At 41.3% G+C, this 16026-nt stretch overlaps 1 protein-coding gene across 4 annotated transcripts in view; it reads right to left on the bottom strand.

The window, feature by feature from the left end:
• Window positions 1-16026, bottom strand: part of SCMH1 (Scm polycomb group protein homolog 1) — an 80961-nt gene that overhangs the window by 46796 nt on the left and 18139 nt on the right. For all 4 annotated transcript variants that reach the window (XR_014895588.1, XM_085302962.1, XM_085302963.1 and 1 more), the window contains exons 2-5: window positions 12594-12678; window positions 9165-9233; window positions 2984-3054; window positions 1965-2199 (exon numbers count right to left, since the gene is read on the bottom strand). Coding sequence is in view for 3 of the 4 variants with exons in the window: in XM_085302962.1 (XP_085159088.1) it covers window positions 1965-2199; window positions 2984-3054; window positions 9165-9233; window positions 12594-12618 (400 nt within the window). In the remaining variant the exon portion in view is untranslated. The remainder of the gene's footprint in view (window positions 1-1964; window positions 2200-2983; window positions 3055-9164; window positions 9234-12593; window positions 12679-16026) is intronic.

Raw genomic sequence — 16026 nt, 5'->3', positions numbered from 1 at the left:
GCACCAGAGTTCCAAAGAAACGTCTGAAAACGGGCAGCAGCATGCATTAACATGACACAAAAAATGCATATCTAATGTTAGTATCTGCGGCAGGTTCTGTTTGTAATAAATAAGAAGAAAAAGGGTATATAATCAGCTTTACATACACACTGCTTTGTGCAGTGTGACGTGCCACAACACATACTTGTGTATATGTTTCTTCCTTCTTCAGAAAGGTCAGTCCCAAAAGCCCCATTGTAATTTAGCCTGTACTTCCACCACAGGTCACAAATGGTTTTCCAGGAAAAATTGTAAATAAAAGTATTTCTAACGCAAAGTTGCTTCCATTGCTATAGATCAGTTGAATATTATTTGGGGATGTGCTAATTCAGAGAGTGAATTATGAGGACACTGCAAAAATAATGGACAGTAGAATGCAAAATAAAGTTAATCCTGCTGCTTAGTCAGGAAAGAGTCAGCAAATCAGCTCATCATTTGGTTAGCGTCAAGAAAAGATGTGTGATTACCTGGAGACAGGAGTGGAAGGCATGTTCAGCTAGCCAAGTTATTTATAAAGCTGTAGCCAAGCAAAGTTAAACAACCAGATGAACTGCCAGAAGTGTCTCTTCATTCAAGATAGAACTTAAATCAYTTGGAGCTTTTTCAGACATGATATTTCCCCATTAAATAGTCTCAAATGAACCTTCTATTGCTCCAAAGACACTTGGGCACAAATACACCTGGAGAGCAAGAATGAAAATATAAATGCTCACAGTACCAGAATTAGCAGTGATATAGWAGATGTCTCAGTCCTAATTGCTCTCTTGGGTTATTCTCTACATCAAGATTTAGAGATCTCCAGCAAAGAACCTCTGCCTAGATATCAGCACTGTGCTCCAAATATAAYGCCTGCAAGGGGAAAGAGCTGATGGATGACAATGGTTTTGTGTTAAATACACCTCTGAGAATGATAAAATTGTACACAGGACCAAAAGACTAAAGCAATGGGCAACAGCCTGTGATCAGGCCACTGTTAGTTTTACAGGTCCACACTGCCTCTGTGACTGCGTCTCCTCCTAGAAAAAATTTGGATTCATTGTATTTAAATATATATGTATTCATATATAGGCAGTCACTTTCATACGAGGAAAGGCTGAGAGAGCTGGGACTCTTCCGCCTGCAGAGGAGAAGACTGCGCAGGGACCTTATCAATGTGTATAAATATCCAAAGGGAGGATGTAAAGAGGATGGGCCAGATGCTTTTCAGAGCAGTGCCCAGTGACAGGATAAGAGGCTATGGGCACCAACTGAAACACAGGAATTCTGTCTGAACATAAAGAAAAACTTCTTCACTGTGAGAGTACCAGAATRCTGGAACAGGTTACCCAGAGAGGTTGTGGGGTCTCCATCCTTGCAGATACTCAAAGCTRTCTGGACAGGGACCTGGGCAACATGCTCTAGGTGACCCTACTTGTGTAGAGGGGTTGGACTAGATGATCTCCAGAGATCCCTTTCAACCTCAATCATTCTGTGATTCTRTGAAAATTACCACAATCATTYCACCTTCAATTTTACTGCCCATACCCATRGGTCATTAGGACTTCTGGTTGTTCCTCCTTTGCTTCTTTGTACTCTTAACAAACTGGGATTTTCTCTATATTAATGACTGGAAAATGTGTTTTTCCTTTAAAGTACACAAAGAGAATTTCAGAAGGCCTGAGAACATTGTCAGTATATGTTAAGCCTGTGCTTGAGCTGCAAAGAATGCAAGGAACTAATCTTACTGTAAAGAGCTTTTAGCTACRCTCCAAAACATCTCCTGTTCATTTGATTAACAGCCCAAGCTAACCGGGCTGGTACATCACAGCAGCACGCAGGGGCAGTCCACATGCCTGTCCCAAGTACAGAAAGATAAGCTGACCACAGTTTTCCTCACAGATTACACAGGTGCTTGACACTAGCCAGACAGAACACCTTCTGCTCACCCAGTGGAGGCTGCAGCATCCCTCCATTCTTCTCACAGTTTCCGATAGGCTGGATTTCGGCCGAGTCCACCAGCCGCCAGAAGTCATTCTTGTTATCACTGCCATCGAGACGCAGGCGGAGGCGTGCACCTGTCAGACCCACCACGGTAGCAATACAAGTGGAGGTGGTATTCCTGGGGTCCTGGGCTTCTAGTTTCATACTGATCTTGAATTCATTTGTAGGTGGAGTGTATGACTACAAAGAACAGAACAAGGACTCAGTGAGACTCAGGATTTCTAATATATGCAGCATCCCAGTCATAGAGCTTAAGCCCTGGGTGCATCAAAACTGGTTCTACTAAAGATTGACAATCTCCTTCAAGAACAGCATGTAGGTAGGTGCCACAGAGCAGCAAAAAAAGTTCAGTGAGCCCTGGCAGATCTGTCACTCAGACTACTATAATGTGGCACAGCATCACTGAGATAACTAGACCTATCTTTTCTTCTTGGGCCTCTTTTCARAAGAATCACCCACCTGGCATAAAGCCCCAAGATCCAAACAGATTTACATCATGCTGCTGCCCTCCATTCTGACCCAAATACGACACGCCAATTCAGTCCTGGATCCCCTGTCAACCCAGTAATCTGCASAGTCAGGTATCTGACGCCCAAGAGGTCACTATTCCACTCACAAAGATCTAATGAATTGTGTAGAAAATCTGTTTTGGGCAGGACGCAGCAGAACTTGTATCGTAGCGTACTCAAAACTTCAAGAGCCTGTGTTTAGCAGAGAATGAAGAGCATCCTAACATTCCCATCCACGTACATCTGAGAGTTAAATTTTCTATGCTGTTCTGTAACATTTGCAGTGTTTAAACAYACCTGTTTTATCTTTGTCCCAACACATCTGGATTTCTATGAAGTCTCTAATATCCTTAAGCATTTCCTTGCCAAAAAAAAGGGAGCCTATCCTAAGTAACTGTCTGGGTCACAAGCAGATCATTCTTCCTGGCCTTTCTTGTTTCCATTCACCCTCTTACCTGCTTGAAGCAATGGGCAGGAGCTGGGATGGCACATGTCTCCTTCAGGTATTTCTCCCAGGTGAAGTGACCTGAGAAGAGAAAAAGGGATTCAAATAGGCACTTACAAGCAAAAAGCTCAGAAAAGGGACAGCAGGACTCCAAAGGCTAGCAGTTCTCCACTTCTCACAGAGGAGGTGCTCACAGGCAACATGTTTTCAACAAGATCCTCCAATGTTTGTGATTACAAAAGATTTACAGCTGTTGCTGACAAGCAGAACAAAGCATGATGTTGCCTGCAGCATGTCACTGTTTATGCTGCTAATGTAGGTCTGCAAAAAGCAAGGATCACAGGTTGTATCTTAATATAGAATATCTAGCAAAGACTGGAATCCATGGTGTCTTCTAGACAACTGTCCCTTAAAAATCATACACTAAAAGCTTGCTCAGTCTGGGGATTACAGACAGTCACTGAGGAATAAGAGGTAAAAGTAGTAAAAAAAAACTTTACATTCTGTGTTCACACCTTAACATTGAACCCCCCTGTCCAACACACACACAGCCTGCCTTAAGAAACCAGCAGTTGTAGGCAGGTATCACCCAGTCTCCAGTAGCTGATTAGTGAACAGGCCAGTAATTAATTTCCTGAAGCAGACACAAAGTCCACAGCTTAGGCAGGACTGAAGGCAAGGATCCTCTAGGTAGCAATCTACTGAACAGAGCAGGTTGTATTCACCAGCAAAGTCCCTTCAGTTCAGTAGCGCTGTTAGGTGAAGTATATTTTATTGCTGACTGCACYGCTCTTCCATGTATATACAGAACAGTAAAAGCACTATGCCATCAAGGGAAATCTGTTATTAACCGAGGAATTAAAAGCTCCCATGATCCAAGCAAATCATGACTTTTGCCATTTAGACTGAGCAGCTGGGAAGGGATCCTTCCAGCATGACATTAGCTTGAATTCATCTGAATAGCTCCCAAGAGACCATTGCTTTCAAGTCATTTCAAGAGCATTGRAGGCAGCACAATTAAAGAGTCAGTTACCACTTTTCATGTCAAGCTTTTAATCAGTTTATTTTCAAAACAAAAGCTATGTTAAGAGCCRTTTTAGCTACTGCAGTGCCCACCACACCTCTTAAAAATTCAGACATCAAGATCAACACACATTATTTTTGTTCTGTCTCCTATCAACCCTTAAGGGCTTGATGATCTATGAGCTTCAAATAAATAACAAACACAGCTTTCCTGCCACCTCCCATGCAGATCACTAACACACTTTAACTACAGTGGAAAAGAGCAGAAAAAATAAAYTAGTTTCACTGCCATACTGGCTTAATATATTTCTGTTTACAGATGCTGACAGCAGCTCTCCTTTCTTCAGAGTGCACTGGGATTGAATGAAGAAATGAAGTATTTCACTGCAACAATGTTCTCACCAAAAATATATATACACATATACACACACATTCTAGGTTAATTGAACACACAATTTTACGCTCATATACGTCAATGAAACTCTTTGTATGAATACTTTGTAATAAATATACAGTCAAAGTACAACCCAGATTGAACACAGCGTTCTATACAAAGCCTTGCACTCTTGACATGAAAATACCTGGATACATCCCACCCATTAGCTTTGGTTCCAGTTTTGGCCTCATCCAAGACTGGACTCACAGTTAGGAGGTCCATAGCCCTTTAGAGGCACTTTTCCCTGGAGCACAGAGGATGCCTATGGTGACAATATCCAGGGAAAGGAGTGCAGGCCTGAACAAACTTAAAAAAAAAAAAAAAAAATCAGCCATTTCGGACAATTTTATTTTAAAAAAATTCAGCCTCCCCACAGCTGGTTTCAATCCCTCAATATTAAAACTATTTATGATTTTAATCCTTCCACTTTTCACTTCCCTGAACTAACCAAAGCCATTCTGCTTTTCTATAGCAATCCACATTGTAGTAGAGATCAACACTATAAAATTCCAGCAGGAGCAGTAAATTTCTGAGACAGCTGTGCATCTCTAAAAATAGTGTTTGGACATGGAACTTATTTGAAATTAATTCTAAAGTCTGTTGGGATCTAACCATCATACAAAGACACACACACAACAATAAAACTGCAGCTACTTATGACTCACACTTTTGATGACTTATTTTGCAAAGAAAAGCAGGAGCAGCAGAAAGACTTCTCTAAATTCTAACAAAAAATAGAAACAAAAAATAGAAACAATATAGCAGTATTAAGTCTTCCTTCCTTCTCCTTTTGGCATTGGTAGTTTCTTTACATAAATACAGAATGACAAGCACAACAAAAGACTGATTCTTTTTCAGAATTACTCACAAAATAAGACAGAAAATGCATACTGAACTTTGAGGCTCTCACCTTTGCCTTAACATGASAGGGAGCTCAGTACAGAATGTGGGAACAGTTTTAAATGAAAGCAGTAATAATTTAGCTCACAACATAATGTTTTTTTATCCAGGAATTTCAAGCTACTCTTAAACATAACAAAATAGGATCAACTTCAACCTAAAAGCTRCAAAACTGCAGCACAGAAAGAATAAAAAGAAAACAACATAACACAAAAGTTTGGCTTTTTACAACAAAGGGAAAGCAGCCAATAAAATAGGGGGGAAAAAAAGGCAAGAGATACTTAAGACTCCTTTAACGAGGAGCAAAGAACAAGTCCAGAGCTCTGTACCTGAAAAACAGCATAATGTTGAAGACAGATATATCAGGCTTGGTTGCCTTAACCTTAGGTCCTCTGGACTGTATCCAAATCCTGCTTGCTATATTGATCCAAACTCAATTCCAAACAACGTTCAATTCCAAATATATCTGTTTTAAAGCCTAACGCACCAGATGTGCTATCTAATAAGGGGCTGGGATACTGAATGCCTAAGCTGCTGGGTGCCTGCTGATGCCATTTTACAGGCATGCCGCATACAGAGATTATAAGGCCAAAAGGAAACATTGGGAATATCTTGTTTGGCCTTCTGCTTATCAAAGGCTATCTATCTTGTATTTTATACTCTCTCAATATTCTTATTCACATTAATAAATCACATGTCTTACTGTGGTGAGACATGATATTTTTCATCTTTGAGATGCTTGTTTCGTGTTTGGCCAAGGTAGATAGCCACTGGAGAATGTTTTCTGAGTGTCTATCAAAAAAGGCTGGGGGCTTTAGTCCAATTTCTAGAGAAGTACTCTGCTTCATGCAGAACTAGCACTTCAGCCAGTGCTAAAATCTCTCTTTTACTGGTGATGGAGCAGGAATGCCAAGGACAGAACTGCCTTTAGAGGCTGAAATCTTCTCTCACTATGAAAAATAAAGGGGAATGCTTGGCCTGCAGCTATTTTTGGCTTCCAGTACTCTATACAAAATGTCCTCTTAGTCCTAAATTCACCCTCTATTTTCCCTGGTCTCCAACTTCTCTTTTGCTCCTCCAGCTCCTCTTGCAGAGTACACCATACTCTCGTGAACCAAAACGATCATTCAACTGGACCTTGTTCYTCAGTTTCATGTACATCAATTCTTCTTCACAGTAAGAAATGRGAGAAGACATTTAATGAGAAACACTATGTTGCTGTAATTGCAACTGCGATCTAAACAAAAGCCAAGGACTGTAAACYCGTATGACTCCCCATAACTCAGCTGTGAAAATGCCTATTAAAGGTGACTGCTTGTCACTTTTGCTTGCCTGGAAAGCACCTTACTRTGTGCTTAATCCAACTGAAGATACTACTTGCAGGCAGAGTGTCAGAATTGGGCTCTCATCTCTTAACCTTCAGAAATATTTACTACAGACAAAACACTCCACATACCCAARCAGTCAAACTACAGTAGCTGTGAATAATACAACTCTACACCTTTGTGCTTGTATTCTTATAATGCTGCATTTACTGTTTATCTTCTGYACAGAATTTAAATGGAGTTTCTGTCTTTAACTGAAGTCTGGTTTGGGTTCCATTAGCATTTCAACCCCCAAGGGGTCATCAATCCAATTGAAATGATACATGAGCGTTTCAGGTCACATCTGTGAAGGAGAACGTGTCCTACCCAGATCAAGGCATCCCATTAAAGTCTGCATCCCATATGTGTGTCTACTAACTGCTATCAAGGCAGCACATGAAAGCAGCACAGTATGATCAAACTTGGTACGAAAATCAGCAGTACATCATCTCTGCTCACAGATCCAAATGCAACAGTGGCCTTCCCTGACAGCACAGCACAACCTTCCAAAGAGCCAAGCTCTCACTGTGATGGCAYAGTTCATAGAACTGCACTTCCTGCACTTCTTGTTTTGTTTTAGTTTTGAGGCACTTTGTTAAGCTATCAATCTAGTTGTGCATTCTCCATCGATAACAGCTAGAACTGATAACATAACACTGCTTACCCCACTGTCTTGCTCAAAAAAAAAAAAAAAAAAAAAAAAAAAAAAAAAAAAAAAAAAAAAAAAAAAAAAAAAAACAGGCAAAAATGTGTGAACCAAAATTAATAGCTTTTAGATACAATATGATGTTGGCTTTTCTTCTTTTCAAAGGTGTTCCAATTCAATTTTAACATGGAGAAAAAAGAAAATCCTTTCATGCTGTACTATGGAGTGTTATTTGCCAGAAAACTGCTGTAGTTGCACACTCATTGCTATGTAACCAAGCTTGACGGGCTGTGACGTGTTGTTTAGTCGCTACACAGGGAGGCGATCCCCACTGCTACAACACGCACTCACTGTGCACACAATTAACACATAAAACAGCATGTCTACAGCATCCCACTCCTAGGTCTATAGGCTCTGAGATTTACTGAGGTGCTSAGATTGGTGCACAGGGTTATCTTCAATGATAATGATGAGGCATGCCTCCATACGAATTTCACAGAGAGCTCCGTTTTAAATCAGCCTTGTCACTGAACAAAAGCCAGTTCTCCGACACATGGAAACAACAGAGCGTGCAGCAAAGAAACTGTAGTAGAACCCTCAAAGCCCTGAAGGCAGACTATACACAGAGTACTGAACTGTGATGGTGCCCTATAACAGCATCCAGAGCTCAGTATGTGGTGACAGAGGACCCAGGGCTTTCTCTGAGATGCTAAAGAGCTTCCTCCCTTTGGAGGAGGTGCTTCCCAAACTGTGATCTGCAGAAATGCAAAGGTAGACAAGGACGGCTGATAAGCCACAGAAGAGAATGCTGARGACTGATGGAGGCCACAGTCCAAAACGTTTGAAAACCACATGTGAATCCCACAGTCCACAGGGCCCATACTTACTGAGCCTCCAAGGCACAACAGCCACTTCAGCTCTCACAGGGGCTCTAAGAAACACAAAAGTGTCTTTCATGAAGACAAATAAATTTCCTGTTAGAAAGGATTTATCTCTGACAATACTTTAGTTTCTTATAGCTCTGCAATGTGGAAAATCTGGACATCAACTTTTTAATCTATGTTTTTACCAAAACATGGGCCCTAAAATCTTTTACTAAATTACACAAGCCTTATGTAAACTCCATACAGTTGAAAGTTGCCTGCATATCCCCCATGAGAAATAGCAGGAATCATCAGTTCTGTACACTTAATCTGTAGACACTCCGTACAGGACCAAAAYGTGCCACGTCAATGAACTGGATGAACCATGATCTCCAAAGGGAGAGGGAASTGATTAACTCTCGTGCTACTACCCCCATCACTTGCCCTTAGCTCTGAAGAGACTGCCAGCTGGACTGACTCACCAGGGGCTCCTGTCTGCCAGGGTAAGAGCCAACTTCTTGCTGCTGGGAAAAACGCAATGTGTAGTATTCAGTGGTCTGCTACAGTTGCACCACATCCACCCTACAGAACTGGAGCTGCATTAACCACTTCCGCAAATGTGCAAGAACAGTTCATGCAGCAGTTACGAAGTCCCTTACACCTAGGGCATGAAAACTACGGGCAGAATCACTCATTTGGCACTCAAGATTGGACAGTAAGAAACAGATACACTCTACYTTGCTAAAGATGAAAAAATGAGTTAGCTTTAGCTGAATGTTTACCCCTGATGTGCAATTTTTTACTGTGGTCCGAGTTAAATATGTGCGGACTCTTTAAAGCAGTTTGTATCTGTAAACTAACTTGGCACGCAGCAATTTSTAAGTTCTGAGAAACTCAGCAAGCTCTGAGGAAAAAAAAAAAGGAACAGAAAGGAAGAAAGGTGAAACATGCCTTCTTACCTTGGTACTGGGAAGGAGACTCTGATGGGCGGCTGTACTTGTGCTTTTTACCATCCTTCCAGTCTATGGCTAAGACAAGAAATAAAGCATTTCAGTCAGTGAAAGAAGCCAGATGATGCTCTCTCCAACATCAACTGCCTCATGTCACCCACTTTATATGTGTGTGCTACCTCACACGAGAGAAATGACCTCCCTGTCCTCCCTATCACAGACTCCGGTAACATGAATATCTGCAGCAAATTCCACATTTTTTTTTAATCTATGGGGCACATTCCAGTCTTCTGTATAGGTCTAAAGAAGACTTGATACCCAGCCTAAACAGGCCTGCACCTCTTAGTCTCTACCTGATTCTCATCAACCAATATTCTTCCACAATGGCATGCAATAATGTGAAAAACAGTAAACTGATAAATTTTCATCCATTTAACAATGTTAATAGCTGGCAAGGCTCAGTAGGAGCAAATGCTGAAGCCACTAAGAACTACTCAGGTGTATGTTGTATACGTAGAAGGGGAACCTGAATTACATCTCTTTTGTTAGCTAAAAAGTTACCTTGCATTTTCTACACAGAAAAATAAAACCACATACAGAATCTAGACATTCTCTGGTGATCTAGCTAATCAGTTTTCCTCCCAAAGTCCACACAAATGCCAAGCCCGCTCCACGTACAATACTAGGGTTTTAGAATTAGAAATGGGCTGATAACTGTGTGTTCTATGCAACTTAAAAGAAATCTAACTAGCATTTCACAAGTCATGCAATGGGACAATGGGAGGTGCCAACTGGTTCTAGAGAACATCTCATCAAAACTGTCTGTGGTGACAACTGTTTCGGACCTCAGAGGATAAGAAGTGGCAAAAARCAAAACAAAACAAAGGAAACTCCTCAAGTCTGTCCTCCAAAGACTGATACGGCAAGGAACAGGAGCTCCCATCCCCATCTCTACTAGCCTTCAGCCAAATAGAAATATAATAGAGTAGTATGCCACAACAGAGCTTGCATTACTCAGCTAGAATTGCCTTCCTTGAGTGAGCTGCTCATCAAAGGGGCTATTCCATGCACTGATAGCTGACTAATGTACACCTAGGAATACCCTTTAGCTATTACAGTTTAGGCTCATTTATTTTACACGGCATTTTTAAGGCTATTATAAAAAGCAATTTCGTAATGCTTTACGAAACGTACCTTGCTACCATGAAAAGTAGCTCCTTATAAAAGGAACAGAAATAATAATAAAAAAAAAGATTGCAAGAAAAGTTTTAAGTTCTCTTGACAAGCAGCTGAAAAAGGCAGGTCGTAAGCTGCTATTAAGTGGCCTGGTGGATAATCGTGAGCTATTTGAAATGGCTTCTGAACCATTATTGTTGCAATCTTCATTTCCTGACACCTCTCCTTCAATACAATGGACAAGAGGACTGCACGTATGTTTTATCTCTTAAACGTAGAAGGACRTATAGAATACAGCCACGGCATCATTAAAAGCAGACAATCTAAAAAGCCTCCTCAGAGAGGCACAAAAGAATGAAAAAGCTGGAAGGATATCCTTACTATAACTATATTCCCAAGAAGGATGGTACTCAGCCATCTCCTTCAGAAAAGCAAGAATAAAAGACACAAAGTATCAAAGTCAGAAACAAACAAACAAACAAAAAGACTCCTAGGATGTGTAATGCTCTTCTCAATGTTGCTCTGTAATAAAGTGTTCGTGCATTCAAACAGACGTTTACTTAAGTAACCCATCACCATATTCTGCAGCTTAAGTTACATTTTATTGTTAATCCTACAGATGTGAAAATCCTCATTAAACAGGCTGCAAAAAGCAGCAAAGAGGGAGAGACACTGAAGAAATGCAAGAATTCCTAGAGGCAAATTACATCACCCAACCAAAAAAAAAAAAAGCAAAAGTCAAATGCACTATTAAAAAAGAAAAAAAGGCAGGTAAGTAGGACAGAAACCCATCTGCATACAATACAGGTGTTGATTCTGGAACATATGGAACAGCATTCACAACACGCAGGTCACAACAGCAATGCTGGCTGGAGGCACCCTGCTCCATGAGGCAAAAAGATGACAAGCTGTGCGTGAGGCTAGATCCAGGCAGCCAGGTCCGAGGCTGCGCTGCTGACTAATCAACCTGCCTCTTTTATTACCAAGCCCTCCAGCTGCCTCACAGCATGCTCTCCCCGTTCCCTGTTTTCCTTCATTTATTTTCACTTCATTAAAGGACAAGCCGTGTTAGARAGAGGATAATGCTTCTGTAAGATGAACCACCAGAGAAGCAAAGGGGACATTTAGAAAATAAATAAATAAAGGAAGGAAGGAGAGGGAGGGAGAAATCGAGCATAGAAAGCTCCCGCAATAAACCCTGCGTGCATGTAGCAGATGTGAACAAAGAACTGCAGAGGATGCTTCATCCTCTGCTCTTCTCCCTTCCCCCCTCCTCTGAACCGAATTTGATGAGATCACTCCAGTCAAATGCACATGTATGGAACAACACTACAGGAAATCTCTCTCTCTCTCTCTCTCTCTCTATATATATATATATGTATATTTTTAAGAACAAAATGTCCAAGCAGCTCAGCTGCAGACAGCCTGTTTGAGTTTACCCTTTTGTTTAGGCAAAACAGGACACAGGGAATGTGCTTGTAGCTATCCTGGGCACTCTGCACGCTGCCGTTGCAACTGCGCGTAATGAGATGAAAGATTCAGGCCACGAGAGATAAGTGTCTGTAATATGTTTCCTCTCCACAAGGTAGGCTGGTCTTTGGTTTCACGCCTCATTAGAAGGGGGAAGCTTGTGCCAGCAGAGAACCAGGATGCCTCATGCTGAGAGCACTAGCAGATGGTGCATGCAGCGGGCTCCACAGAGCAGTATCACCGCCTGACATCGTGCCCCAAAAGCTGTAGGGGTGCCACAAGGCTTGTACAAGCTCCTACCAGCCTTCCACACCAGAAGGAGCACTTCTGGCTAAGTGCTCCCTTCAAAACGTAAGAAAAAAACAAAAGCACGTGAGGCAGTTGAGTGTACACAGAAGGTAAAAAGGACTTCCCCAGCATTGGGGAACTAGGTATAGTACCAGCAGCTGCAGAGAAACCATTCCAGTGATCCAGCCCTGGTGTCCCCAGGAGCGTGCAGCGTGTCGCAGGCAAGCTCGCTTACTCTCTCTCATCARCGGTCTGCTCTGGCACGGGAACGGGCTAGATGACTGGTGGCGATTTTTTTTCTGTTSATTTTAGTGGCAGTATTATGAAGGACTCTTCGGTCATCTGCCAGAGAAACAACTCCCGTTTTGGGGCTCTGTTTCAAACTGGGATACAACCAGGATCYCCCCCACTATGACTTCCCTCCCTCTGCCTTGGCCTCCTCATGCTCTTTAGTCTAGACCACCTAACTAAAGGGCCTTGTCTATACCAAGCRTTACCGCTTACCTTTTTGAGGGCCTGGTTTCCGCATTATATCACCTGCCGCTGTCCTTATCCTGGAACTGGCCTGATTTTAGATAGCTGAAGATGTCTAGGACAAAAGAAAGAAACATGAGAAAATTCCCCAATTCTGAAACATACAATCAGCTGCAACATTAATTACACAGTGGGGAGAAAATACAAAATCACAGGGTAGATAGAAAACTTCCTATTAAACACAGACAATTCATTTCAAATCCCTTGAAACTACACGTCTTTCTCCACTACGTGGACAACTTCAAATTTATGGCAGTGGGAGCAGCGTAAATAAGCAAGAAAAGCATATGCCAATCTCTGTGCTAACTATGCATCAGGCCTGTGTGCCTGTGTAGAAGGGGGTGCTGTGCTTGCTCACTAACAAAAAGAGGCAGAGCTGAAATTTATGCAAGGAAACACATGGAAACACAACATTAACTCTGGTAAAGCAGCACCACAGTCCCCAGCCCGGCACTTGCGATTCAAGCAGTTCACAGCAGTCCTGGATAATAAGGATGAGAAATTGGACAACGACGCAGGAAATGTTTTTGCTATTACTACTGCAACGAGTGTCCAAGTTGCGTTATATTTTCTGCTGGTCGGACAAAAACAGGCTGGATCGTGCCTCCAAAAGAAGGATTTGCATTTTTGTTATAAGCAAACGTTACAGAAAATCAAAACTCTTGAGAGATAACGCTCTAGATATCTATGCCAGAGACCACCGCTCCCTCTACCACCAGTCTCRCAGGACAAGGCGATGGCGCCTTCAACATGCAGCAAACGATATGCTGAATGTTGCCAAACCCTGACAGAAAATACCTGAATGAATGGCTAAGTCACAAAAAAAGCTCTTATGAAAGCTAGGAAAAGCATGTTTTGACACTACACTAAGTAATGAAAGATTAATTGTGTCAATACAACTCCATTTTGTTCACAGTGGGGCAGTCAAGCTGGAATATTTCTGTAAAAGGAAGCCATACCAGAATATAGCACTGAATTTCTGCTTAGAGGGATACTTACAGATCCAACTTGGCTAGAAGTTTTGATTTTGAAAAGCAGCCTTTTTCCAGAGCTAAGAAAAATGAAGAATTCAATCTTCTGGGAAAATGTTAAAAAATAAAGCTTTTCTATGCTGTGCTTTCTAATATTAAGCAATATCGGAAATAAGACTAAAGGAAGAAAAAAGTTGTTTTTTTTAGTCCAAGCTAAAAGGTACAAAGTAGTCTCTTACTGCCTCTCATAAACAGTACGTGTTTGTCCATGCATACTTGTGAAAAGAGTAGAGTTTCTTTTCCTTTTAACAACTTCAGGTAATCTACACGTGAAAGGTTATTTACAACTTTTAATGCTTCTTTTCATAATTTTCTTTAGTCATTTTTATAAAAGCTAACAGTCATGGTAGGAAAAGTCCTCCAGCCATAAAACTCAGGGTGAAAGGTGTTATATAAAAGCACCAGACTAGTATTCACAATCTCTGGCACTGATCTCTGCTGTCTGCTTGACTCCCCCTGTGTAAAATGCCTGGACATGAGATTTTTCTAAAGTACCTAAGTGGCTGCTAATCATAAATCTCACTCCCTTGGCATGCAATTTATGGTCCTGTGCCACTCAGATGGCTTTTGAAAAGCTGCTTCAGTCCAAGCACTTCAGAGCTACGCATGGGAAGCATATGTAACTCTTCTCTGCAGAGATTGTGGGAGGGAAAGTTCATGAATGTGAAAGAGATGCTTGGAAGACTACAGTTCAGTAGAAAAAGTGAAATAACTCTACTCTCAGTCCTTGCCCACAGAGCAAGTAGAATAATCCTAACTAACTTCAAAGCACATGGAYGACTGCTAAAGCCCCACAGCCTATACAACATGTGGTCTTTCATGGAAGAGAATAAGACATTATAGATATTTTCTAAGACAARATAGAGGCTCTTCCCTGCACGAGAAGACTTGGATGGTTCTCATGAGGACTGCCACTCTGCTAAATGCTATATGGGTATGAGCTTGGGGTAGCTCACTCCAWAATCCTCTTCTGAAAAACAGTATAAACAGAATTGCATCAGATTGGCTGCTTCTGCCCTTTGCAGTCCTCCAACATCATCCATGGTTTTGCACCATCGAACTCCCCCATGTGTTCTCACCCCACATCACAGGACAGCAATGCACAGTTTTACCCTGAAAGATCAGCTCAGACACTTGAAAATGAAACAAATACGCAAAATAATCAGCATGTTTTAGGGCCACATGTCACCAAGAGCCAGGACCAAATGCTACAGTGTGCCTTCAGCCTGTCTGCGGTAGAGGCAGCTAACTCCAAGCAGAATGGATGTGAGCCAGTCAGCATCACTACTAGGCTTCAGAGACAGGAATCAGYCTCTGTACTCTCTTATTTATCCATAAAGGTACAGCCTCAGCCCTTCTTAAACTGGTATAAGGTAGGTTTAACAAATATAAAGGCTTTGGAGATTGTAATTCCCAGGGGTTATAATTTCATTAGTAAACACTATAAATGAAAGCTGCAGATACAGAATACCAGCAGTTTAACCAAGCTCTGACAACATGGCAAAAAAAAATCCAGTGTGTCTGTCCCTCCCTCCCCCCTCAAAAAATGACAACAAAACTGAAAGGCTGAGCTTTGTCTATAGTTGCCCATAGAAGTTGTAYAATCTCCATCCTTGGAGATAGTCCAAACACAAGCAGCTATGACCCTCAGCAATGTGATCTAACTTCAAAGTTGAATTTGACTTCAAAGTTAGCCCTGCTTTCAGTGGTATGTGTTGGTCCAGATGACCTGTAGAAGTTCCTTCCAACATAAACTACTCTGTCGTTTTATTTCACTAATAGCTATTCGGAAGAGAAATGTAATCACTCTATAGGCTTTAATAAACTTGAAATACTCTAGGGAAGATGAACTTGAGTCTAGACAGAAGAAAGTAAATGGCAAGGAGATAAGTGAATAGGCAAGGTAGGATAGGAAATAATGCTGTACAGATGTATTTGCTCTGTTACACTGTTCAGGGATTGAACACTAAGAAAATCTTAAAAGAAGAAATAGCAGAAGTTACAGCTTGATATTTAAGGGGGGGGGGATAAACTATTCACACAATTAAGAATTTGCTTAAAAACATTAGACATAACATGTCCCAAAGAAGAACTTCCTGGCTCGGTCAATTATATATCTAGGAGGTAATTTTACTTTTGCATCGAGTAAAGCAGCTGAGATTTGCAGAACACAGGCCAGTGCATTCTGTAACTCTATATGCAGAACCTGCCACTTGTACAAAAAGCAGGTGCCATAATTAAAACTCTCATTTTTTTCTAAAGATATATTTCTTATGCTTATGGCTATCAATTTACTCTTKAAAGTATGGAACACAGAAACAGTCTCCTGTGGTGTTGGTTTCCTCAATTTACATCATGAAAGGACAGATCAA

The sequence above is a fragment of the Rhea americana genome, unplaced genomic scaffold (genome assembly GCF_003343005.1).
Source record: "Rhea americana isolate MKP2758 unplaced genomic scaffold, rheAme1 scaffold_195, whole genome shotgun sequence".
Classification (NCBI taxonomy): domain Eukaryota; kingdom Metazoa; phylum Chordata; class Aves; order Rheiformes; family Rheidae; genus Rhea; species Rhea americana.
This window is presented reverse-complemented; position numbering and strand designations above follow the sequence as displayed.